This window comes from Loxodonta africana, chromosome 23 (genome assembly GCF_030014295.1).
Source record: "Loxodonta africana isolate mLoxAfr1 chromosome 23, mLoxAfr1.hap2, whole genome shotgun sequence".
NCBI classification, from domain to species: domain Eukaryota; kingdom Metazoa; phylum Chordata; class Mammalia; order Proboscidea; family Elephantidae; genus Loxodonta; species Loxodonta africana.
This window is the reverse complement of record NC_087364.1, coordinates 52,460,475-52,486,560: the sequence shown is the minus strand read 5'-3', so window position 1 is coordinate 52,486,560 and position 26,086 is coordinate 52,460,475. Positions and strand designations below refer to the sequence as shown.

Here is a 26,086-nt window from a genome sequence, read left to right as displayed (position 1 = left end):
AGCAAGAGATAAGCTCAAGAAATTCTCCTAGAATTCACAGAAAAACAGTCAAGAAAAAATAATTATAGGGAGAAAGGAGAAGAAATCTGGAAGGTTTCTAAGAAGCTCAAATTTACTTATAATAGAAATGTTAGAAGCAGAGAACAAGGTAGAAACAAAAATCAATGACATCAACCCTCCCCAATCTAAAGCAAGACATGAGTGTATGGATTTAAATGTCAGAGTTTACAGAGAAATGAATCAATATAGAGTAACACCTACACATATCATAGTGAATTTTTTTTTAATTTCAAGACTGAAGAAAAATCCTTCCAATTACCTATGCATGAAACAAAAACTAGGCTCACTTTGAAATATGGTTCTGCGTTACTAAATACCACAAAGCAATTGGGCAATGTCTTTCAAGTTTGGGGAAGAAAAGTTATTACCCAGTAAAAGTGTTTGTGTGTGAAGGCAAAAGAGGGTATTTCCAATATATGCAAGGTATATTACTTACATTTCTATTCAGGATGGTTACTGAAAGATATTCTCCAGCTACTTAGAAGATAAAATAAGGAGTCCAAGAAAACTAACATCGTGATATACAAGTATAAATTACTTGGTATTGAAATGGCATAGAATAAAATGCAAATAATTGTTGCAAGTACAGTTATAAACATGCAAATATTAAAAAATAATTCTTGAATGAAGACAGGTAAATATAAAAAATAATAATTTAGCAAGTTTAAATGGATTTAATAATCAAGATGATATAAATAAAAACTGAAAGTAACATGAGGAGGGTAAGGGAAAAGACATCAAAATTTTGCTTAGATAGAGGATACTCATCACATTTGGTACAAAAAAGACAGCTGCCAATACACATAGCAAAATCACAACTGAAATCATTCCGTTAGATATTTTAAACTCTAAACCAAAAATTACATCAAAAAAAAACTGTAAAGAATTGAAAAAGAGGAAGAAAATATAAATATTACATCGTTTTCTGTTACAAAATAAAAGAAAAATCAAGTACTTTGAGGAAAAGATTGCAGAGCCAGCTTGGGTTCTTGACTTGAACCTAACCTGTCTGAGAAGCAGCTGCTAAGATAACCAAATTCCACATGAAATGTCTCATTCCTTTAGATAGAAATCAAAGTAAAATTTTGTGACCCTCCGAGTAAGTTGTTAATATGAATAAAAATAAATACATTTTATCAGAGGCACAAAGACATATACTTTTTTTTTTTTTTTTTTTGAGCCTTTGAGCTTTAATGCCATGTTCTGATTTATCTTTGCAATTTGCTACAAGGTAAGCAACTCATGTGAAGTACCCAAGTATTTGAGGGATGTTAAATGAAAATCCATTACAAATAATCATTTAAATTTATTTTCATGTGCTTCTTTACAACAGCGAGTCTATGATCTGGGAAATATCACTTTTGAGGCCATTTAAAATTATTTGGTCATGCATTTCTGCAGGGTATATATCCTTTACCAAAAAAAGTCAATTCTATTTTGCATTTATAGGCCATTAGTTATATTTATTTAATGCTTACTAAGTGACTCAGTTCTACAGGCTAAATCCCAATAAGTGGTACAGATGAAAGCAGGTCACAGTGTTTTCCAACATAATACATTTCAAACTACAAACAAGGCAAACTTTTTGGAGTCCATTTTCATCCATTCTCTACACAAAAAATCAAAGTGTTCTTTTCGAAGCTTAAATGACCTCATGTCACTGCCCTTTTTTTAAAACCCTCTAATGACCCCCCAACTGGGTTTTTTAATGACCCCCCAAAGAGCCCCGGTGATGCGACAGTTAAACACTCAGCTTCTAAAGAGGTTGGCGACTAGAACCCACCTAGTGGCTCCACAGGAAAAACACCTGGTGATCTTGCTCTCATAAAGTTTAAAAAAAAAAAAACTCTCATAAAGTTTTCAGCGTAGAAACTCTACAGGCCAGTTCTACTCTGTCACGTGGGTTCACTATGAGTTGAAAATTGACCTCATGGTACCTAACAACAATGGTTTCCCATTGTACCTAGAATCAAATAAAAACTCCTGACTAAGGCAGCAAGGCCCTCAATTACCCGGCCACTGCCTACTTTTATGCCTCATCATCTCATAGCTCTCTTCTTGCTGACAACATTCCAGGCTTCCTGATTATTTTTTTTATTTCTCACTCAAAAACCTTATTCTTTCTTTAGGGCTTAGCTCTTGCTATTTTCTCTGCTAGGTACCCTTTTCCCTAAGATCTTTACATTTCTGGTTCTTTCCCATCATTTAGGGCACAAGTCATGTATTACATTCTCCAAGAGGTCTTTCCTAACCATCTTATCTAAAGAAGCTAAGCTCCCATACTCTCCCTATCTCATGACTCTCATATTTTCTTCATAACATTGATCACTGACTGATAAAATCTCATTCTTGTATAGTTTTATTCCTTAATTGTCTCCCTTCTGTTAATTGTCTCCCTTCTGTTACATTCATTATCCCTTCTGTTACATTCCATTATTATGAAAGCGCCACGAGAGTAGAGACATATTTTATGAAAGCACCACAAGAGTAGAGACATATTTTACTCATCACTGTATCCACACCTAGAACAATAGATAGTGCTCAAAAATATTTAAATAAATGAATATGGAGATCATTCTGCTCTTTTAACTTAAGCCCAGAAAATGAAAGACAAGGCTAAACTGAGGAATATATACGGTAGGTAACTAATAAAGATATTAATCACCTGAATTTAGGTAACAATAATAATATATGTTCAAAAAGCAATCTTTCAGTATTTAGTTATGATGACATTGATTAAAAGATTAATATAGATTATCTAAATCATATTTCATTTTAGTAGACATTTATAGTGTTAAGTGGTGTAGAGCAGTCAAAGGAGAAGTCTGAAAAAAGGCCTCTAAGTTTACAATTAATGACCTTTTCCAGAACAGCATCAAAATATGGGTAGCAGTGGAAGAGAAGCTGCAGAGAGCTCAAGTGAAGAGCAAATGAGGAAATGGAAGCTCTTTGTATAGGCTATAGATAAGGATTAATTGAAGACAGAAGTGTAGCTTGATAATTAGAAAGGAGGAATTGCTCAAAAATGTGTGTGTGCTTGTTTGTTTATTTGGTTGCTGGGTTTATTTGTTTCTTTAAATGTGAAAGGAAGGCCAAGAAAATTGGGAACTTTTTAAAGACCTGGCCAAAGAGGCCAGTAGAAATTAAACGATCATAGAAGAGAGGTAGTGGATGGACATTGCTAAGTATGAGCTGGATCCCAACTGAGACTTACATTTAGAATACAGAGTTAAATTTCCACCACTCATTTTGGCTGTTATCAATGTCATCTAGAATCATTCACCCTTTCCGAATAGTTGCCCAGATACACGGAAAAAAATCATTATGTCATTTAAGTGTGTTTGTATTTCACATTATTGAGGTAGAGTCTGGCACCAGGAGAATGTGACTATCCTACTAAAAATATTCCCTAGCTCATTATCAGAATATCTGGAATATGTAAGGACACCCCACAGCATTTTAACAGTTTTTAAAATAATTATTTTGTGGACTTCTGAGACAAAAAAAAAAAAAAAACCTCCAACATCCCTATGATAAGTGATTAAAGACAATTTTTTAAGTTCTCCACAATGTTTGCGTAGTTTGGCATTCTTACTAAGTCTCCCCCTGCCCGAACACATACACAAGTCGTGTGCATTATAAAGTCAGTGGCAAATTATAAGATTTACAAATTCAGATGTCTTAAATAAATATAGATGAAATATCCTGGAGTCTGTATCACCGTAAATCCAGGGAGAAGACAGCTTATGTTTTCTGAGTTACTCCTAAAAGGATATTAAAGCTTTACAAGAACATAACCAAAATTTGTTCTCTTGTCCATCTTCATGCTAAAATCTACTCTGTAAAGATAGTATAAATAGATTACCATAAATTGTTAAATAATTCAACTATTCAATTCACAAATGCTCACTTACTAAAGACCTTCCCCCAAATAAGGCACATCTTAAACGAGGTATGAGGGCATATTTACAAGATATGTTTAATGTCATCTTTCCTCCTATCTCTGTTTGAGGTCATCTTTTTCTCTCTTGTTCTCTGCATATTCTCCTCGGACCCATATTTCCAGAGAACATTCTTGAGGTGAGCAGCATTAGGAGGTGCTCAAAATATTAAGCCTACCATATGCCGATGACAGTTCTAGGAGCTTGGAACACATTAGGGAAAAACACACACACAACAGACAAAGATGCTGCCCTCATGAACTCACATTGCATAGATGTAAGACAAATAATACACAATAGCCATAATCAACAAGTATATTTTAAACAAACAAAAAGACCCAAAATTTTTCTGATAAGTTCAACACAAAGTAATTGGGAAACAAAATCTGACCTGAACTGATGTAATGATATTTATATACTTTATTTTTACACCCTAATGTAAATATCCATCATCCATGCTTCTCTGCAGAAGCATTACTGTGTGTGAGTATGAAGTGCTGCCCCAAGCCCCCCTGGAGGTAGTATATAATGTGGCACAGGCACCATATTACCTTGCTAAAATCCAAAAAGTTCAAAATTCCAAAACACATCTGGCCTCAAAGACATTGAAAAAGACATTATAGGTTTAAAGCAAAAAGTGGGGATTTCAATGTTACACAGGATGGTTAAGGTAGGCCTAATTAAGAAAGTAACATTTGAGCAAAGACTTGAAGGGAGTTAGCCAAGTAGATATCTGCAGGTAGAATAATTGAACATACTCTGAAGGCAGATATATTAGCACTTCTCAATGGACTAAATGGAGGTTGTGAAGAGATCATTTTTTTTTTTTTAGGTTGACCCACTGGCAAGATGCAGTTACTACCAACTGAGATGTGAAATTCCAGGGTGGGTTTGGAGGAGACCGCCAGAAATTTAATTTAGTTTGACATGTCTACTTAATGTCCAGGTAGATATTGTGAAAGGAACCCTGGTGGCACAATGGTTTATCACTCGGCTACTAACCAAAAGGTTGGTGGTTTGAACCCACCAGAGGCTCCAAAGGAGAAAAGTCTGACAATTTGCTCCCATAAAGATCATAACCTGGAAGACCCTATTGGACAGTTCTACTCTGTCACGTAGGATCACTATAAGCCAGAATTGACTTGACAGCATACTATAACAACAATTGGCAATATGGCTCTAGGGTTCAGCTCAAGAGAAGAAATGGAAAATTGAGAGCAGTTAGCATAGAGATGATATGAGATCATTAAAATGAGGAAGGGAAGTAAAGAAGAGGGCCAATGGCTCATCCCTGGAAAGTACAACTCCAACATTAAGAGGTCAGGTAAAAGTGGAAAAACAAGTAAAGGGGATTGGCAAAGAGCAACTAGTGAAACAGAAAGAAAATGTGGTACCATAATGCCAAGGGAACTCACGGGATAGCCATGAGTTGGAATCAACTCAAGGACAACTAACACAACAAAAGCTGAGGTGAAGAAAGAAGGAAAGAGTGATCACCCCGTCACATGTTGCTCAGAGATCAAAGGATTGAGAATTTAAAAGTAACTAGTGACTTTGATAAGAGTAGTTCTGGTGAATGATCAGAGAAAATCTTGATGGGAATGGGTTTGAAAGAGGAAGGGAAAAATAGGAGGCATGAAGCAGGGACAATTATTAAGGGAATTTTGCTACAAAGAGGAGTAAGGGGGAAAAAAAAGAGTGATTACAGCTGGTGTAGGAGAAGTGAGGCCAAGAAAACTATGATTAACCTATTATTCACTTAAATTTAGAAATGCAGATTTTTAAATCCTTTGAGGCAAAGTAATCATAAAGAATATCCTTCTAGATTTATAAAAATCCAATAATCAAAATTTAAAAATCATACAGAAAGTAGTTCACCTCAAGGGGGGAAAATGCAACTAAAATAACATTCATATTATGAGACCATAACCAGAAGCCACTTAATATATACATTAAAGACAAGGTCACTGAAAACCAGAACCTGATTTTTTTTTCGACTTTCAGATGGGAGACCTTATTGTGCTATCTACAGTGAAGGGGATTAACTAGGAAATCTGGCTTTGAGAAGATTAAGAAGCAAAATTGGGTTTCTTCTTTATCTTTGCAATTAAAGCTTTTTTTTTTTTTTTTATAGTCAAGGTGTTCCTCAATAAAATAAACTTAGCTTACTTATTCTCCATGTCAAATTAACAAAGAAGGTTATGGTAACTAAAGAAGGACATATATTTGGGAAAGAAAAAATGTCTTCAAAGCCCTCTTTGTATACTGGAAAGCTATTTATGCTTCTATAAATGCATATTAAAAAAAAAAGCTGTTTTGGTCTCTCCTATGCTGGGAAAGCTGTAAAATCTTTATGGTACATAGCTACATATAACTTTATCTAAATATTATTACAGAGATTGAAGAAAGACAGTAATTCAGAATTTTATATAAACATTGGAGGCCACACAACACCATGGTAAAGCAAGGCATTGGCACATTGAGTTTTCTTCTTTATTCCACATCTTCTTTCAATAAAAAGGAAAAAAAAAAAAAAAAGCAGACACACGGCTCTTCTTTAACTGCCTATTTTTTTTATCCTTTGTGTCTTCTGAGGTACAATAATTCTGAGAAAGAGAGTCAGGCATCAGACATGATGTCTTTAAGGAACAGCAGAAGGAGGATGGTAGGGAGAAACCAGCTGGCTGCAGTGCACAGGGACAAAAAGAAAAGAGCAGCAGAATGGAAAAAAAAAAAGTTTCTTTTTTTTTTTTAACTTGAGCTTATTACCAAAAACAGCAAATTCTGAGAAGAATGAAGACAGCCAGGAAACCCTGGTGACGTAGTGGTTAGGTGCTACGGCTGCTAAACAAAAGGTCAGCAGTTCAAATCCACCAGGTGCTCCTTGGAAACTCTATGGGGCAGTTCTACTCTGTCCTATGGGGTCGTTATGAGTCGAAATCAACTCGACAGCAACAGGTATAGGTAAAGAGAGCCATTTCATCCCCATAAATGGATTAAACAACAATCACAGATAATAGGTGCAGAATAACAGGAGACACTTCATCCTAGGAAGCAAAATCTATAAAACAAAGTGGTTTCAAAAACCTAACCCGAAACAATGTCTTTTGCAATGTTTTGGCTTTTTCACAGAAACAGACCCTGTCAAGCCATGTTAAGCAGTTTGAGATGGCTGAGCTATAAATTTTCTCAAAGGACAATAAATTGACACTTTGGCAAATCCCAAACAATAGATCCATTAAGATGAAAAAAAAAAAAAAAAGCTCAGAAAAAAATACTCATTAACTAAAATATAGAAATCTTTCAGGATGAAATTTGTTTATTTTTGAAGATTAAGTTATGCCTATACATTTTATCAATTATATAATTTTATACACCCAGGGTTAATTGCAAAGCTGTTTAAAGTAAGACACGAGGTAACCAAATTTGAGAGGTTCACTATGTCACTTTGTGCTCTTCTACAAGTATATTTCATGTCAAATGGATACATAGAACTCTAGTATTTGAATAGTACGGCCTTTGTTTTGGAAGTTTCCTAAACCACAAGTCTCCTCTATATCATCCCTAAATAGTGGTTATTCAATTTATATTGGAATATATTCTATTTATAGGGAATTCAGTATCATATGATACTGAGTCTACTTTGTTATGAAGGAAAAAAAATCATGTCATCTTTAAACTATACAAAAAAAAAAAAAAACTCCTCCTTTATTCAGTTAAAATCTCTTGCCTTATAGCTACTGTCTATTGATCTTAGTACTATCTGCTTGGCAATTTTACTTAACAATTCTGTTCAATATTCTACCTTACAGGTATTCAATTACTTTAAGATAGAAAGCGAAGAGGGCTTGAAGCACTTACTGATGAAGATCAAAGACTGCAGCCTTTGGTATGGATTACACCTTAACATAAAACAAAAAATATATACATTTTCTAGAAACAAAATATTTCTATACAAAATATATGGGAATAAAGAAACCCTGGTGGCATAGTGGTTAAGTGCTATAGCTCTTAACTAAGAGGTCGGCAGTCGGAATCCACCGGGCGCTCCTTGGAAACTCTAGGGGGCAGTTCTACCCTGTCCTATAGGGTCACTATGAGTCAGAATCGACTCGACAGCAGTGGGTGGGAGGGCTGAAAAGTAAGAGTCAAAGTAGAATCCTAGAAGGGCGTGTAAGAAAGGCTCCTATCCAAAATATCTCCCCTTCAGGCAAGCTCACAAAAGATGGTTGTTAAAACACAATATAAGAGAGGACGGTGATAAATCATTAATGCAGACAACAGAATTGGTTTAGCTGTAAAAGAGTCTAATGCTATGGAATTTCAGGTATGACCAACATATGAGGAAAAATTAACAATTAGGAAGGGGGAATAGAAAGACCTCAAACTCAAAAAACCAAAACCACTGCCATCAAGTCAATTCCAACTCATAGCAACCCTATAGGACAGAGTAGAACTGCCCCATACAGTTTCCAAGGATTTCCTGGTGGATTCGAACGGCTGACCTTCTGGTTAGCGGCTGTAGCTATTTACCACTATGCCACCAGGGTTCAGCAATGTTGAAATCTTAACAGACATCATCTATGTAATATTTCTGAAGGACACAGAGCAGATGCTAGCTATCACACCAAATATGTATCTCCTACTATGCTTGAAGTTCTAACATTACAAATATTTCAATACAATTTACTACGAATAATTGTATTGGATCATTTTATGCCAAAGTATCACATGAAGATTTTGTGATAGGAGGGACAGAGTGGAAAGGAGTGGTTAGGCATGCAAGAAAGGAAAACGTAGCAAACCAGTCAAAGAGTAAAAACAAAAGCAAATTTCAAGTATTTCACAATTATTTTCACTAGGTCCTATTTCTTTCATTGTTTTACTCTGAAGGAACCATAGAACACGTATCCAAATCCTATTCATTACCTTTCCCTAGCTTTGCTCATACAATAATGGAGAAGCACAATGCTTATTCTATTTTTGTGCAAAATGTATTATGCTGCTAAAGTCTAAGGTTATTTGTGCTACTGATTATTACTTGATCACATAAAATGAATATATGGTACACATTACAATGTACATGATGAAAACAAACTTGGTTGAAATATTAGGTTTCTGTGCAGGCCTCAAAATACATATTTTGCTTTTCCCAAAATATCACACACATATGAATTTCATTCCTATCTACCTTTCAAAGTTTATTAGAAACAAGGAATTTTAAAAGTTAAGGTATTATATAAGCATTACAGAGGTATATTTATTTCCCTTATGCATTTATTTCCACACTAAAAATATGGATGGCACTTTCACATTTAGTTTTAACGGTCCATGTGAAATGAAGAATAGGCAAAGAATCTCACCTTCTCCTCACTGGCCATATATTATTTTAATTCGAGATTGCCTTTAAATGCTGGTCAGAAATGCAGAAAATTCTTTCACATTATAAATTTAATACTGTAAATAATGGTTAGTTTGGTCATAAATTAAAGGACATTCTTTTTTTTTTTTCCCTCTAGACAATAAGGCATATTTCTGTTTCTCTAAGGGAAAGTTACTATGTCTCAACAGGAATATATTAGACATCAAATAAATTGTATGATTGTAGATAAACAAAAAGCTTTAGAGATTATCTTAATGCTATTAAATTTATGGTTTCCTTTTAAAATTTGATAAAATCTATACACCCTTTCTCTAAAAAAAGTCCATGAACATTAAAATCTTCAATCTGTGGTTCTGTGGACTGGTGGTCCATATCTATCCTGAATTTCTATGTAAATGTTTGTGTGCATGTACAGGTAAACAACTATGTTATTCACCATCTAAAATCTGCTTTTTTGACTTCTGCTTTTTGATCATGTCTGAAATTTAGTGAGCAAGGCAATGAAACTAACATCAAATTTATTTTTGTCACATTTAAAGTAAATTGGGCACCCTAGAACCTGGAAGATTGACAGTGAAGGTTAAAGGTGTTCTTAAAATGAATTGGATAGAGTTGGATTTTTCCCTGCCCCCAATCATGAATTTTAACAAACCAGGCCCTCACAATCCTCCTGTTCAGCAGTCAAAAAAAATCACATCACCCAAGACAAGTGCTTATTGCATCGACTCAGAAATAGGACATTTGTAAAATATTTAAGTAGCAAAAAATAAACACTGCACTGCAATGTAGTTCATTTATGAAACGACTCCCAATTCAGGTTACTTTTCCTCAAGCACTCATCGTCTCAATGATGTTATTACATGCATGTAGATTGTCCTCCCACCCCAGAGCCGTAGGTATAATCACTTGAGGCCAATGCTTACCATGGCATGTCATTCATATAAAACGCCCGCAGTCACATCACATGTTTTGTCAACCTGTACATTCTTAATCGCCTTGCTGTGCACCTGCTGCAATGCAACCTGTCAATTTGGCAGAGAAGAGGGCCAGAAAATCCCCATGCAGCCTTCTTGTCCACTATGCAAGTATTTTAACTTGGCATATTAAGTATCAGTAGGGAAGACTGAAGTCAAGAGGCATTGGTGTTATGTTCTCATACAGGAGCAAATTCATGAGAGAATCTGGTGCATTCCACAAAAGCAGCTCACCCAAGCTGTGGTTAACATCTGTGCCATGATAAGACTCATGTGCAATCTAGTGAATGGGCACAATGCCTCGGTTATATAGGTATTAATATGATGAGCTGAAGTAAAAATGTACCATTCTGTTTAAAATTTAGCTAATAATCAGTGGGCTGTAAACATGTTTTATACTAGCCCAGAAAAAACAATTTAGCACTCAAATAACCTAATGCCATCAAGTTGATTCTAACTCTTAGTGACCCTATAGGACAGAGTAGAACCGTACCATAGGGTTTCCAAGCAGTGGCTGGTGGGTTCATACTGCTGACTTTTTGGTTAGCAGCCAAGCTCTTAAACACTGAACCACCAGGGCTCCTATTAGGTACATACTACAAATTAATGTTTGAAATTCACCAAACATACCAATAATGCCAGCATGCCTTTGTAAAGCTGGTTTCTAATCCCTGCAATTCCTTTCCTACTTATTTGACTGGAAAACTTCACATTCTTAAGAACGAAATATCACTTTCTCTGGTTAACTTCCCCACTATTCATTCATTTGCTTCCAGGCAGAATAAATGCTGTTGTGAGAACAAAGAAATAAAGAAAATTCCCAGGATCAGTACCTTAAATATAGTAAGTTTCTCATATATCGTTTTAAAACATAAAATTTTATAAAATGCCTAAATCTCACGATTAATGTATGTTCAGAGGCACTTAACTGTCTAACAACTTATTCCACATAATCTTGAGTATAGAACTTTGGAGAAAGTTATAATGTGGATCAGAGACAATTGCCACCTACCATCACCTTCCCTCTTCGACACTCACAATTAAAACCCAAAATAAATTTGGAATTTAAAATTTTGCTTCTAACTTGACATGTCATTAAATTGATGACCCTATGATTTATTTTTACCAGACTATAACTGCAATTTGTACCAAAGTTTCAAGGCAAGCTAGATGGTAGCCCCCAAATTAAAGCATAGTTGCAGACAATCACTTTTCTGTTAAAAAAAAATCACACACACACACTCAACTACAGACTTACATATGAGTTTTCAAAAATTATATATTGAGTTCTAATTTAATTAGTTATATAAAACTAAATTAAGTCAACCAGTGCAAAGGACTGCATCTAGAGTCACTATTCAGGGCATTATATAGATGAAATGCTCAACAGATTGTTTAACCAATGAGTTTAATTACATTGTGGGATAAGAAGAAATGGGTGGGGAAGACAAGGGTGAAGATTAGTACTCATTAGCTCCCTCTGTGACAAGAGTGCCCTATGGCAAGAAAAGTCAATATGGGCTCCCTGCTGATGCTCTCAAAATAGCATCTCTAATGGCTGGGGTTATAAAGGCTACTGAGAGCTCCAAGCTGACAGGACAAGGCATCACAGTATCAAAGTTAAATTACCACGCCTTTAATTAGATTTCGAAAATTCAACAGGAGGTAATTACATAATGTTTATCAGAGAATTCGGAAGCTCCATAAACAGCACATCCATGTATGTATGTGTATGGTATGTGCGCAAACACAAATAAGTGTGCCTTCTGAGGCATTACACTAATGTGAAATACATACACACATATGTACACACACGTGTATACATACACATATGTACACACGTGTGTATATATGTATGTATGTGTGTGAGTGTATGTGTGTGTACATATATATATATATATGGATGGGGTTATAAAGGCTACTGAGATCTCCACACTATATATAGGAGCACTGGTGGTGCACTGGTTAAAGTGCTCAGCTGCTAACCAAAAGGTCAGCAGTTTGAACCCACCAGCTGCTCTTCGGGAGAAAGATGTGGAAATCTGCTTTTGTAAAGATTACAGCCTCGAAAACCCTATGGGACAGTTCTACTCTGGCATATAGTGTTGCTATGAGCCAGAATCAACTCAACGGCATATATCAACAACCAACAATTATCTCTGTCTCTATCTATCTATCTATCTATCTATCTATCTATCTATCTATCTATCTATCTATCTATCTATCTATCTATCTATCTATCTATCTATCTATCCACACCAAAAAACCACTGCCTTCGACCCGATTCCAAGTACTCCTGGTGAATTCAAACTGCCGACCTTTTGTTAGTAGCCATAGCTCTTAACCACTACGCCACCAGAGTTTTAGATAGATAGATAGAGAAGCAGATAGATAGACAGACAGATAGGTAGGTAGGTAGATAGATGATAGATAGATAGATAGATAGATAGATAGATAGATAGATAGATAGATAGATAGATAGATAGATAGATAGATGATGGATGGATGGATGGATGGATGGATGGATAGATAGGTCTTTCACATTAGTGTAATGTCTCCCTTAGAAGACTATGAGCTGCAGTTTTCTGTATCTCATTGATTTTTACCTGTACTATTCCTGATACTACATTGATACATAATCATATTTCAATAAACATTTGTTGAATGAAAACACACATAATACTGAACGTAGTACACTTACATTTAAATACAAACCCACTTCAGTTAAATAAATGCTCTAAACTTAAAGGGGTTTCTAACTTTCTGAATATGGTGACTGAAGGGGCCTGTGTCCATTTAAGAAGACTAATAGCCAGAATGTTCCTTAGAAGCAAGGATGGGAAGACTTCATCTCACATAGTTTGAACATGTTATCAGGAGAGACTAGCCCCTGGAGAAGGACGTTATGCTTGGTAAAGTATAGGGTCAATGAAAAAGAGGAAGATCCTCAATGAGGTGGACAGACACAGTGGCTGCAACAATGGACTCAAGCAAAGCAATGATTGTGAGGATGGCACAGGATGAGGTAGTGTTTAGCTGGGTTGTACACAAGGTCACCATGAGTCAGAACCAACTCGATGGTACCTAACAACAACAACAAATGATTATATGAGTCAGACTGACTTGGGTTTGAATCCCAGTTTTACATTTAGATCCTATGTAACCCTGAGTGACTTAATTAACCTTGCTGAGGCTTCTGTAAAATGGAGAAACTGAGCTATGTCCTCACATGGTGGGTATGAGGCTTAAATCTGGCTACACGTGCAACAATGTGTTTATAGCAATGCTCGTCCCTTAATAAAAGTGCAGTAAAAAAGAAAAAGTGCAGTAGATAGTATCTATTCTTAGCATCTTCATCATCTTAATAGATGTTATATTTTTATTTAATTTGGGCAGAGTGGGGTTCTAACCCCTATTACTGATTCAAAGATGCAAATTTGTGAAATAATCACTTGTAATATGCTAATCTGGAGAGGCCCTGGTGACTAGTGGTTAAGCACTCCCTGCTAACTGAAAGGTTGGCAGTTCAAACCCACCAGCCACTCTGCGGGGAAAGATGTGACTATCTGCTTCCATATAGATTTACAGACTTGGAAATCCTATGGGGCAATTCTACTCTGTTCTGCAGTGTTGCTATGAGTCAGAATTGACTGGACAGCAATGGGTTTGCTAATCCCAATGTTTACCATTCTAAATTTTTGAGAAGTTTAAAGTGTGAATTTTTTTTTTTAAAAGGATAGATTTCCTGCTTAAAACCGAACCAAACCCATCGCCAAAGAGTAGATTCTGACTCATAGTGATGCTATAGGACAGAGTAGAACCCAATTGAGTTTCCAAGGAGTAGCTGGTGGATTAGAACCATTGACCTTTTGGTTATCAGTCGCGCTCTTAACCACTGCACCACCAAGGCTCCAGATTTCCTGCTTAGGCCTTCCTATTCATGTTTTAAAATATTAAAGATAATCAGGAGTACCACCAGGGAATATATTTTCCTTAAAACAAGGTAATTGTTTTCTTAACTCAAATGCTGATTGCTAGTTTCCAGCAGAGAGCTATTTAGAGGAGACAAGTTTTAAGTCTCCTGACATTTGGCTTACTGAGATACAACATAAGAATGTCTCTTACTGTACCTTTGTAGCAACTTTGATTTCTGTGAAATTCTCCATTTTTAGCCTGCATTGCAAACTTTCACTGGCTAAGAAACAAGAAACAACTTTCTGATGCTAGATGCTGAAGATCAATAGCTACTTCCCAAAGTTTATAGCATAATTAAAATGTATAACAGGAATAATTTTCTCTTCAAACCCTAAGGCTAAGCCTAGAATTATTGACTAAGTCAAAGTTACGTGGTGTAACATTTTTTATTATGTTTATGGATAATATAAAGGACTTTATGGCTTTTACATGTAATTTGTTAAGTTGGAAACACTGTAGAGGAAATAGTCTCTGCATCAGCAAAGCATCAATTGTTGAAAAACCTCTTTAAGGTGTATTTTGTAGAGGTAAATCTATATTCCTTTATACTAGTTTGTGGTCACCTAAAACTTCAAGCTGAAGGTTAATGGTCAAAACATCCTTGAATTTAGTAGAACCCATTCACTTCAAACTACTTCTTCAGAGCTTTATCACCTTCAATAAAAGTGCCAAGAATGTAGGTATGATGGAAATATCATAAGGATGTGAGGATAGGACAAGAGGAATTATGATGCACCCAAATAGAAAACAACACGTGCATATATAAAGTTACATGAGTTTTCGGAAAACACAGTAGCCACAGAAAAGCAGACACATGAGCTATAGAACGGATTGGGGATAAAATACCACTCTCAGCAATAAGAAAAATTAACAGTCACTAATTTTTTTAAATTTTTGCTATGAATATAAATGGTAAATATTTGAAATACTCTCCTTGGATATTCTATGGAAAAAAAAGAAAAAAAGTAACTCTTTTAAAATGGCACCCCAGGGAAATATAGTTGTTAAGAAACAGGGGAGTGAGATATTCCTAGTTTTGAATCCAAGCATTGCCACTTACTGGCCTTTAGCAAATGCACGTGATATTACTTGTTCTTCTTCTTATTAACGATGATAATAATAACATGTTGTTATGAACCCTTAAGTCAATCACTAATTATTCAAGTGTCCTAAAACCTTAGAGAGGCTAAACATTCATTCCTAACTCATTTTGCTTTCTTCAAACAGCTAAATGAGGGCATGTCCCCAAGGTCTCCCAAGTCTGTCACATGTATGATACATAGCCAGTGGCATATACATGGGTGCTTTCTTAATATTATATATATGAGAAGATACCACTATAAAAACTTATTGGCAGTGAGCTCAGAGTTTTCCCCTGCTTTTTAGAAGCTGGATGGATTTGAAATAAAATGTACTCCCCCCTCTATAGTTCTGCTTTAACCCAGTGGTATGCAACTAGCTGGAATAGGCTACGGTACATGATGAAGCTACCTGCCTAAATATTTCTGAATTGCCATCTCTAGCTAAATATGTGGACAAGTCAATCTCATACACACATGTACACACAGACACTCACACTCACACAAACTTGCTCATGTCCCTGTGACAACTGATAATAATCAGCCTTTTTTTTTTCCTGTTGCTTTCCCACATTCGCTGACACATTTCTTCAACTTAACTGCAGCTGCAGCCGGTCAATCCTTTTATGTTTCATGGATTTAACACTCCACACGGCCCCACCCTAACCCTTGGCTGGATGAACTCATCCTTCACCGCAAAGATGCAGGCCATTTGGCATGAGTTCCATCACTCACTCTTCTCTGTAACTCAGGGAATCTCATTATACTCACTCTTCTATTCCTCTTTGCAGAAAGAGAAAGCTGTCCTCCTGCTCTTTAAAGTTACTCTAATGGTTCAAGTCTTTATCTTGCTCAGACGCAAGCCTTCTATTTTCAGTATCTTCATTCTCTTCTCACTGAAACTTGGTTTCCACATTAGTGAAATGGGCAAATTATATTTACCTCATGTAACTATTGTGAAATAACCACCTCCTTTGTTCACTCTTCTGTCTTTCACTCCCTAACTATGGTTATTTCCCAGGGTTCAATTATTGAACTTCTACTATTTTAATCCTGCTTACAATTTGACCCTATAATTGATGATCATCATTGCTGATGATTCTCAGATCTGTCTTTTTCTTCAAGTCTCACCTTAATTCCAGGCTGGAAATGCCAAATTCTAGCTACTTGACCCTTGTGTGTCATTTGATACTGTTTACTCTACCATTAATTTCCCTGAAACCCTGTCATCTGCATCTTTTCTCTTTCACATGACCTCTCTCAGTTTCATTATTTCTGCTCACATCTTAGTATTAGTGTTTTCTAAGACCCTATCATCAGTTGTCTTCTCTTCTTACTCCATCAACTATCCTTATGTAATCTCCCCCACCTACAGTGTCATCTATCGCATATTCGTTAAGAATTGCCAAGTCTTGTGGGGATTTGGAGACCATGATTTCAGGGGATATCTAGGCCAACTGGCATAATAAAATCTATTAAGAAAACATTTGGCATCCTACTTTGGTGAGTGGCATCTGGGGTCTTAAATGGCACCAAGCGGCCATCTAAGATGCATCAATTGGTCTCAACCCACCTGGAGCAAAGGAGAATGAAGAACACCAAAGACACAAGGTAATTATGAGCCCAAGAGACAGAAAGGGCTACATAAATCAGAGACTACATCAGCCTGAGACCAGAAGAACTAGATGGTGTGCAGCTACAACCAATGACTGTCCTCACAGGGAACACAGCAGAGAGTCCCTGATGGAGCAGGAGAGCAGTGGGATGCAGACCTCTAATTCTCGTAAAAAGACCAGACACTTAATGGTCTGACTGAGACTAGAAGGGCCCTGGAGGTCATGATCCCCATGTCTTCTGTTAGTCCAAGACTGGAACCATTCCCAAATAGATTGGACTGGACTATAAGATACAAAATGATATTGTTGAGGAGTGAGGTTCTTGGCTCAAGTAGACACAAAACTATGTGGGCAGCTCCTGTCTGGAGGGGAGATAAGAAGGCAGAGGGGGACAGAAGCAGGCTGAATGGACACAGGAATACACGGTGGAAAGAAGGCGTGTGGTGTCTCATTAGCGGGAGGGCAATCAGGAGTATATAGCAAGGTGTATATAAATTTTTGTAAGAGAGACTACTTGATTTGTAAACTTTCACTTAAAGCACAATAAAAATAATAATAAAAAAGAATTTCCAAGTCTTTCATTTCATCATAGCTCTTTCTCCCAAAGTCTAGACTCATTTTTCCAGTTTAAGCCCTGGACCTTTTCTTCTAGATATACCACTTATGGTTCTAAATCATTGTTTAAAACAGTATCATTATATTTCTCTTACCTAAACTATTTCCCATCATACATTCCCTGTCTCAGTTAACAATACTATTCTCTGTTACGTAAGCCAGAGACCTATGAGTTTTCTCAACCTCTTCCTCTTTCCTCACTCACACATAAAAACACCAAGTTTAAACCTATTGTCTTTCCGATTCAAACCAGACACAGAAGATGACATGGAACAAGGAACATCATTGCTAATGTCAGGTGGATCTTGGCTGAAAGCAGAGAATACCAGAAAGAAATTTACCTATAGTTTACCATCTACACGGAGCAGTCGACTGTGTGGATCATAACAACTTATGGATAACATTGCAAAGAATGAGAATTCTAAAACACTTAATTTGCCCATGCAGAACCTGTACATGGATCAAGAGGCAGTTATTCAAACAGGACAAAGCTGAGTTGTTTAAAATTGGAAAAGGTGTGTGTCAAGGTTGTATTCCTTCACCTTACTTATTCAATCTATATACTGAACAAATAATCCAAGAATCTGGGCTTTGTGAAGAAGAATGTGGCATCAGGATTGAAGGAAGACTTGTTAACAACCTGAGAATGCAGACAAAACAACCTTGTTAGCCAAAGTGAAGACAACCTGAAGTACTTACTGATGAAGGTAAAAGACTACAGCCTTCAGTATGAATTATATCTGAACATAAAGAAAATAAACAACAAACAACATTGTGATAAATGGTGAAAAAATTGAAGTTGTCAAGGATTTCATTTTTCTTGGATAAACAATGCCCATGAAAGGACGAGTCAAGAAATCAACCGGCATGTTGCATTGGGCAAATCTGTGGCAAAAGGCCTCTTTAAAGTGTTAAAAAGCAAAGATGTCACTTTGAAGAATAAGGTGTGCCTGATCTAACCAATAAAAAATAGTATCTTCAATTACTTCATATGCATGCAAAAGCTGGACAGTGCAAAACGAAGACCAAAGAAGAATCTACACATTTAAATTATGGCGTTGGAGAAGGATATTAAACATGACTGCCAGAAGAATAAGCAAATCGGTCTTGGAGGAAATATAGTCATAATGGTCTTATTAGCGATTCTTCATCTCACTTACTTTGGACATGTCATCAGGAAAGACCAATCACCAGAGGAAGACATCATGCTTGGTAAAAAAGAGGGTCAGTGAGAAAGAGGAAAACCCTCAATGAGATGGACTGACACAGTGGCTTTAACAATGGGCTTAAACGTAGCAACAATTGTGAGGATGATGCAGGACCGGGTAACGTTTCGTTCTGTTACACATCAAGTTGCTATCAATTAGAGCCAACTTAATGGCACCTGACAACAACAACATCTCTCCAATTTCTTTTCTTCAAATTCCACTATCATTACATCAACTCAGTTCTTCATCACTAGGAGATGATGGACAAGGGTAAGGATGGAGGTGAAGATTAAGATAATTGTTATATGATGATGGTGGTGGTGGTGTGGAGGCAAATATTTATGGAGCGTGTACAATCTGCCAAGGACTACTACAAGTGTTTGGCATGTATTATTTCATTTAATCTTTACAATCACCCAATGAAGAAAGTATTATCATCACTCTCATTTTACAGATGGGAGAACTGAGGCACTGAAATCAAAGACCATGCCCAAAGTGAAACAGCTAGCAAAAGACGGAACTGAGACATGAACCTCCTAATTGGTTACTCTGCCTTCCAAAATCTCCCTATCTCAATATAACCTTCTTACTGCCATCAGAGATTCTTGGTAAAGTATCAGTACAATTCTGTCTTTCTACACTTTAAAAGCTATCAATGACCTTAGCAAAGCACAAAAGGCTGTCTGTTGTTTGTTGCCAATCTAACTTTCCAAACATTCTTCTCAACTATTTTAACGGCAATCCACTTTGAGACTTTTGCAAAATTCGTGAAAAGGAGATAATAGTAGTATATCCCTAATAGTGTTTTGAGAATTAAATGAGAAAAATGCATGAAAACTAATTTGCAGTGACTGATATAACTATCAATATAATTACATGACTACCTTTTTCTAAGAACTGAGAAATCATCAAAGGCACGTCTAGAACAATTATGGTAAAATACACCACAGTGAACAAAAACACTGGTACCCAGATGCCTCAGTGTTACTTCAAATGCAATGTATTGTAATTACCTCAAATGTAATATATTCAACTAATATTTTTTCCCCCTCAAAATAATCTCTGCTACCCCTCACAACTGACCCAGTAGTTACAGCAGATATACAGCCAACCATCAAAGCCAGTACTGCAGCATCATGTTGGAATCGTCCCTTACAAATGAGCCTCCCATAACCAATGAGCATCACCCCTTTTAATTCTACCATTAGTAGAAAATGGTACCTTAAAATTCTGTAGCTTCGAGTTTCATTTGTTCTCTTGCCTTTTGATAAATCGACTGCCTGTGGAGTCATCTAGGTAACCCCAACCAAAGTTACTGCAACACAGTACTAGAAGAAATACGGACGAACAAATACCACCTTCGATCATCTAGAATAAAGAGACTTCCGCCAACTATTATTCTTCTAGAACAAGTTATCTTTCAATTTTAAGAGTATTTTTATTTGCCAATGTTTCAAGTATTTTGTTTTGTTTTGACCGTATTAAGCAACTGTTACTTTATGTTCAACTAATTTCCATGATACAATAAATGTAAATTGCATGGACACATAGGAATAATATATGCATTTTATCTATGTTTTTCTGAGCATTGTACACTTATTGAAAACCTAATATGTGTTACATATGGTTTTAGGCACTAGAGATACAGCAGTCAACAAGCTAGACAAATTCTCTTACCTCAGGAATAGAGCATTTTATTGTAGGGAAATAGGCAATGAACAAATATACACACAAAAGAAAACATTAAAATAATGAAAATCAGGTGTTAAGACAGAAAATGGCTGCGTTAGTTTGGAAGTCTAGGGAAGGCATCACTGGGGTTATATTTAATTCAATAACTGAATGACAAGAGGGAACAAACCACATGATGGTCAGCAGGAACAACTTTAGTACACAGAGATCTTAAGGAAGGGATCGTCGTGTGTTTGTTGGAGGAAAAGAGAGAAGGCCAAGATTGTTGAGGAGCCCTGGTGGTGCAGTGGTTAAGAGCTCAGCCACTAACCAAAAGGTTGGCAGTTCAAATCCACCAGCCACTCTTTGGAAACCAAACGGGGGCAGTTCTACTCCAACTATAGGGTCTCTATGAGTTGGAACCAACTTGATGGCTCCTAATGACAACAGTAAGTTTCTTGCCTTAAATTTACTAAATTAAGTAATGCTAGTTAACTCCCCTTCTTCATTTCCGTGATTAAGAAGATAAACTATTTACTAACCAACCAATTCAAGTACCTGAATGTCATGTGAAGCTACCTCTCCAGAGCATTCAGTGACCTCCACACCTATGTTATTGCAGATCATGTCACTAAGTCACATACAAGCCTTTTGATAAATATATTTTCCTAATTAGTAATTCTAAGAAATAGAAGCAATACTGTGGATTTTGTAATCTAGAAAAAATGATGCCCAAAAGAAATCAATATAGGTCAAACAAAGGGTAGGGTAGAAAGAGCATAAAATTTGATTCTAAAACTGAATAAGAAATCAGACTCGAGAATGAAAACACTATTATTTTCTTATTAAAATTTTCTTTTTCCCCTCAAATTCTTATTTACTTGGATTGAAAATATAAACTTAAGGCAACATCATCACTTCAATGTATCTGAAGGTCATGGATTAAAGTCTTTAACATAGGTTCACAACACAACATGAATATAATTTATGCCAGTGCACTCTTCTTTATTCTTACTCTCTATGCCCCCTTCAAATGTGTTATAGTGACTGTACTGAGCCATTCATTTACCCAAAATGAATGCACAGCACCTATATAAAATCCAGCAGGAACTCTGAGACACTTGAATAATATCTTATGCTTATAAAATACAAATAGCCGCCTAATTTTCCAAACAATCTATTTTTAGGTTCTGAACTTTAATAGTGGGAAAAATTATGCAAATATTTATTAATAAGTCTTTTCCTTTCCTTTTATTTTCAGATTTATTTAACATTTGAAATTTTTTCTGAGTAAATTTTTTTTCCTGAAAAACATCCCATAGGATGGTCCAACAATTTTAAGAAGCTCAAAATAAAATCATCTGTGACAAGATTCTAAGATGGCAGAACATGAATTTATTCTGAGTTAAATAATACTACCTTCCTTATCTCTGTAACTTTAAATTTATTTCTTACTGTTGCCTCATAAAAACACTCTGTTCTACTTGGTTCTGTCTGCTGTAATCTATAGACGCTATTCTGATTTCTCTATCACAATGCTAATCAAGAACCTCTGTGTCTTGGAATAACTGCCACATTTTCATATCATTTGAGCATCATAAATCTTAAAACCAATTTCTTTCTTTTGGCTGTCAGGAAGCTTGGAACCAAATTTTTGACCTGTTTGATTGTTGTATACAAACTTTAACTGGTACTGTATTATTCTATACTTATTTTTTGTCCTATGTTTACTTATTTGTAGGCTATTGCAAAGCAGAAAATTTTGGAAACTGCTTTTTGCTTTCAAATAAGAGAAGAAAATAAAGTAAGCAAATGCATGGATGGACACAATTTTTATGCCTTGTCTCTTCTGTTCTTTGAACCAGATTTTCTTTCTTGTGGCCACTTACTCTGGTTTATTAATCTTTCCTGAGTCAGTTCAAATCATATCTTTTCTATGAAACTCTCTATAAATTTCCAGATTCGTTTTATAAAATCTTAGGTACCTATCTGTAGTTCTAAGAATATCAAAAATTCAAAAATGGAAGCACCTTCCCCATTTTATTTCTCCATCTCTGAAAACTGCCACCAGGAAATGTGGATGTGATGACAAATTTTTCAAGATTTATCAATAGTTTAAGGAAGATGAGACTTGTCTGTGATTGCAATAAGGATCCATAAACAAAAAGGAAAATAAAGCACAGTCATCCTTCAATCTTGTCCGCTTCTCATGCACTGTTTTCAAAGGAGCTCACTTTTAAGAAAACAAAGGAATCGCAGAGATGGAATAGACTTCAAGAGTTTAATCAACTCTCAAAATGAATCATTCACCAAGGCCTGGAGTCATCCAGCTAAGTCAGTTGTGTTATTTAACAGGTGCACACACACAACATGTGCACGTTGATATGAATTGCATTAAATTCAGTAGCTGAATTTTCAAAGCGTTTCTCTTCTGGGCTTTTTTATTTTAGTAGATACGATTTTACATCTATCCTCTACGTCACACTCAATTTTTTTGGTACATGATACACAGTTTTCAAGGTACTGCTCCAGGCTTAAAGAAGACAGGTAAACTGTCTTTCCATATAAATTACTGAAGGTGTTTATGAATGTGCCTTCCAAAGTGCTCAACACTGGAGATGGTTATACTTACCTATCAACAGTGCAACAAAATAGCCCTGTCTAATAAAACAATTTACACATACTTTTCCTAAGAGAGATTAGAAGCTTAAAGTATCAACTAAGCTCAATGTCCTTTTCTGTTTTCATCCTAATATTATTTTCTTTGCATTTGTGTCAGTTGCTTCTTTTTCCTTCGCTTATTTATCAAGTGTAATAGATTCCAATAATAAGTCAAGTAAATGCTTAGTTAGTAATCTCCCGCCCCCCCCCAAAAAAAACTGTGTTACAAAGAAAGTTGGCTTACTATCCTACTCAGTTAGCTAAATTTGTTTAAACTCTTTCCAAAACCCAGAGAACAGGCACACAATGTAATAATTACATGGTGTTTATATACATATAATCATCAGATTATTACTGCACCCTGTTTCATTTTTTTACGAAAAAAGGAAGCAGATTCAAAGACTGAGCCAGTCTTTTAAATACATGGAAAAAAAATTAATTGCACCATTAATAATAGTGTTTAAACAATCAAGTCATCCTGTAGGTATGTATCACCTTTTCTTCAAGAATATTTTACACTGACTTTATTTTTTTTTTTAATTCAAACTTGAAATGTTTCCCCTTAAAACAATTTCCACGTTATAAAATATCATTTTAGTCAAAGGGGATTAAACTGCACCTTTCAGACCGTTTAAAAGTCCTGGAACAAATTCTACATTTCCAAGTGTTTGCGAATTGGCCTCTCTCTGAACAGCAAGTTTTAACTAACCACCATGTTGAAACCAGCTTAATTTCACGTTCCATTCAAGTACATTGCTCACTATGTTATTTCTGATAAGGTAAAGATAACTACTTCCATTTATAAAGGCAAGAAAAAAGAACTTCAGCTCAGTTATGGTGATTTTACTATTTTTTCTAATTTACTTCAGATTTCATCTCCTAATCTCATTTGTCTGCACCAAGGAATCTCTGCCTTGTACCTGAGAAATGTCCCCAAGCCCAACTTCACATACACCTTTCCCTAGCCCGTTTAAATCAGACTCACCTGGGATTTCAGGCCTTGACATTCTCTGCAATGTTATTTGCTCCAAAAGTGCTTGATTTTATTCTTAGGTCTATGAGACCTCTCCAGCAGAGCACCTGGTAGTTTCAACTCCAAAATGCCCTGTTACTTCAGTATCTACATTTCAACTCCAAAATGCCTCAGGTCTTCAACTGTTAGCACCTCCCATTAAGGGCTATTGTAGACCTTTCGACTGCAACACTGATGGATTAAATAAGAGTTTCTTGCATTTCCTTAATTGAGAATGCTGTTAAAGTTCTAGAGGCCGAAAAGGAAGAGTTGCAAACTGGTTAGTCCTCTTTGAGGTTTTAGAATGATTTCAAGGCACTCACAGGCATGGCTGAGGTTGATGAATGCAGAGATATTTTTCCCACCACAGAAAGTAAACATGCACACTGAACCAGTATAACAGGTTAGAGGATACAGTACTATTGCCCTTGGGCTGCAACTTAGAAGCACAGACACTTAGGCACCTTTCTGCTTAGACTTTTTTTTTTTTTTTTAACTTTTACTACTGAAATGGAACACATATGATTCCTAAACGTGATGATTCTATCTTGAGAAACATCCAATGCATGTGGCTATGGGCTTCCAAGCTGAATTCTCCTGCTTGGGATGGAATTTAAGCAAATGTCTTAAAAGCCAAGGTAGTGTTGAGGTAATTGCTAGAAAGTCCAGGCCTGGGTGGACCCGTCCCATAATAGGCTAAATAGACACTGGAATTCATATGTTCTCGTTTTAAAGACCATAAGTAGAGAAACTAAAAATAATATCAAGACAGAAAGCCTTTACAAGACTTTCCACTTTTGAAACAGGAAAGTATCTCTAGAAAATAATGTGCCAAATCCTCCATCAAAATATAGTGTATTATGTGAGTACAGTACTTGGGTGGTGCAAACGGTTAGTGCCCTTGGCTGCTAATCAAAAGGCTAGAAATGTAAATCCACCCAGAAGCACCTTGGAAGAAAGGCCTGGCAATCTAGTTCTGAAAAATCAGCTTTGAAAACCCTACAGAATACAGTCCTACTGTGATACACATGGGGTTGCTGTGAGTCAGAATCGTCTTGATGGTAACTGTTTTTTTTTTTTTTTTCTTGTTGTTTGTTTATTATGTAAGTACACAATAAATGACCTTGGGAAGCTAAGGAGGTGTCATGGATTGAATTATGTCCCCCAAAAATGTGTGTATCAATTTGGCTGGGCCATGATTCCTGGTATTATGTGATTTTCCTATATGTTGTAAACCTTGCCTCTATGTCGTTAAATGAGGGAGGATGGGTAGCAGTTATATTAGTGCAGCAGGACTCAATCTACAAAACTGGATTGTGTCTTGAGGCAATCTCTTGAGATTTAAAAGTGAGAAGCAAGCAGACAGACGGGGGACCTCATACCACCAAGAAAGCAGCAGCAGAAGCCGAGCACATCCTTTGGACCCAGGATCCCTGCACACCTGAGAAGCTTCTCGACCAGGGGAAGATTGAGGACAAGGACTTTTCCTCCAGAGCCAACAGAGAGAGAAAGCCTTCCCCTGGATCCAAAACCCTGAATTTGGACTTTTAGCCTCTTTACTGTGAGGAAATAAACTTCTTTGTTAAAGCCATCCACTTTTGGTATTTCTGTTATAGCAGTACTAGATGACTAACACAGGAGGAGACCTGGATTATGTTAACTAGTTCATGAGACCCAGGACAACTTTCTTACCTTCATGAAGCCTCGGTGTACTGCTCTACAAAGTTAAGACATTGGACCTGAGACCCTCTCAGCTCATTTCTAGTTTGAAAATGTTAAGATTCTTGAGATTTTTTTTTTCCCTCTAATTCTGACAACCAAATTCTCCTTCAGAGGGTGTTGGTGAAGTGTTCCCTCCTCCCACTGATGGCTATCTAGAGCTGGCTCTGCA

At 36.2% G+C, this 26,086-nt stretch overlaps 1 protein-coding gene across 1 annotated transcript in view; it reads right to left on the bottom strand.

The window, feature by feature from the left end:
• The window catches only part of NAALADL2 (N-acetylated alpha-linked acidic dipeptidase like 2), a 679,917-nt gene extending 655,256 nt beyond the window's left edge, over nucleotides 1–24,661 (bottom strand). Inside the window, exon 1 of the mRNA XM_064275490.1 lies at nucleotides 24,169–24,661. Coding sequence (XP_064131560.1) covers nucleotides 24,169–24,190 — 22 coding nt within the window. The 5' untranslated portion in view covers nucleotides 24,191–24,661. The remainder of the gene's footprint in view (nucleotides 1–24,168) is intronic.
• Between the last annotated feature and the right edge of the window lie 1,425 nt (nucleotides 24,662–26,086).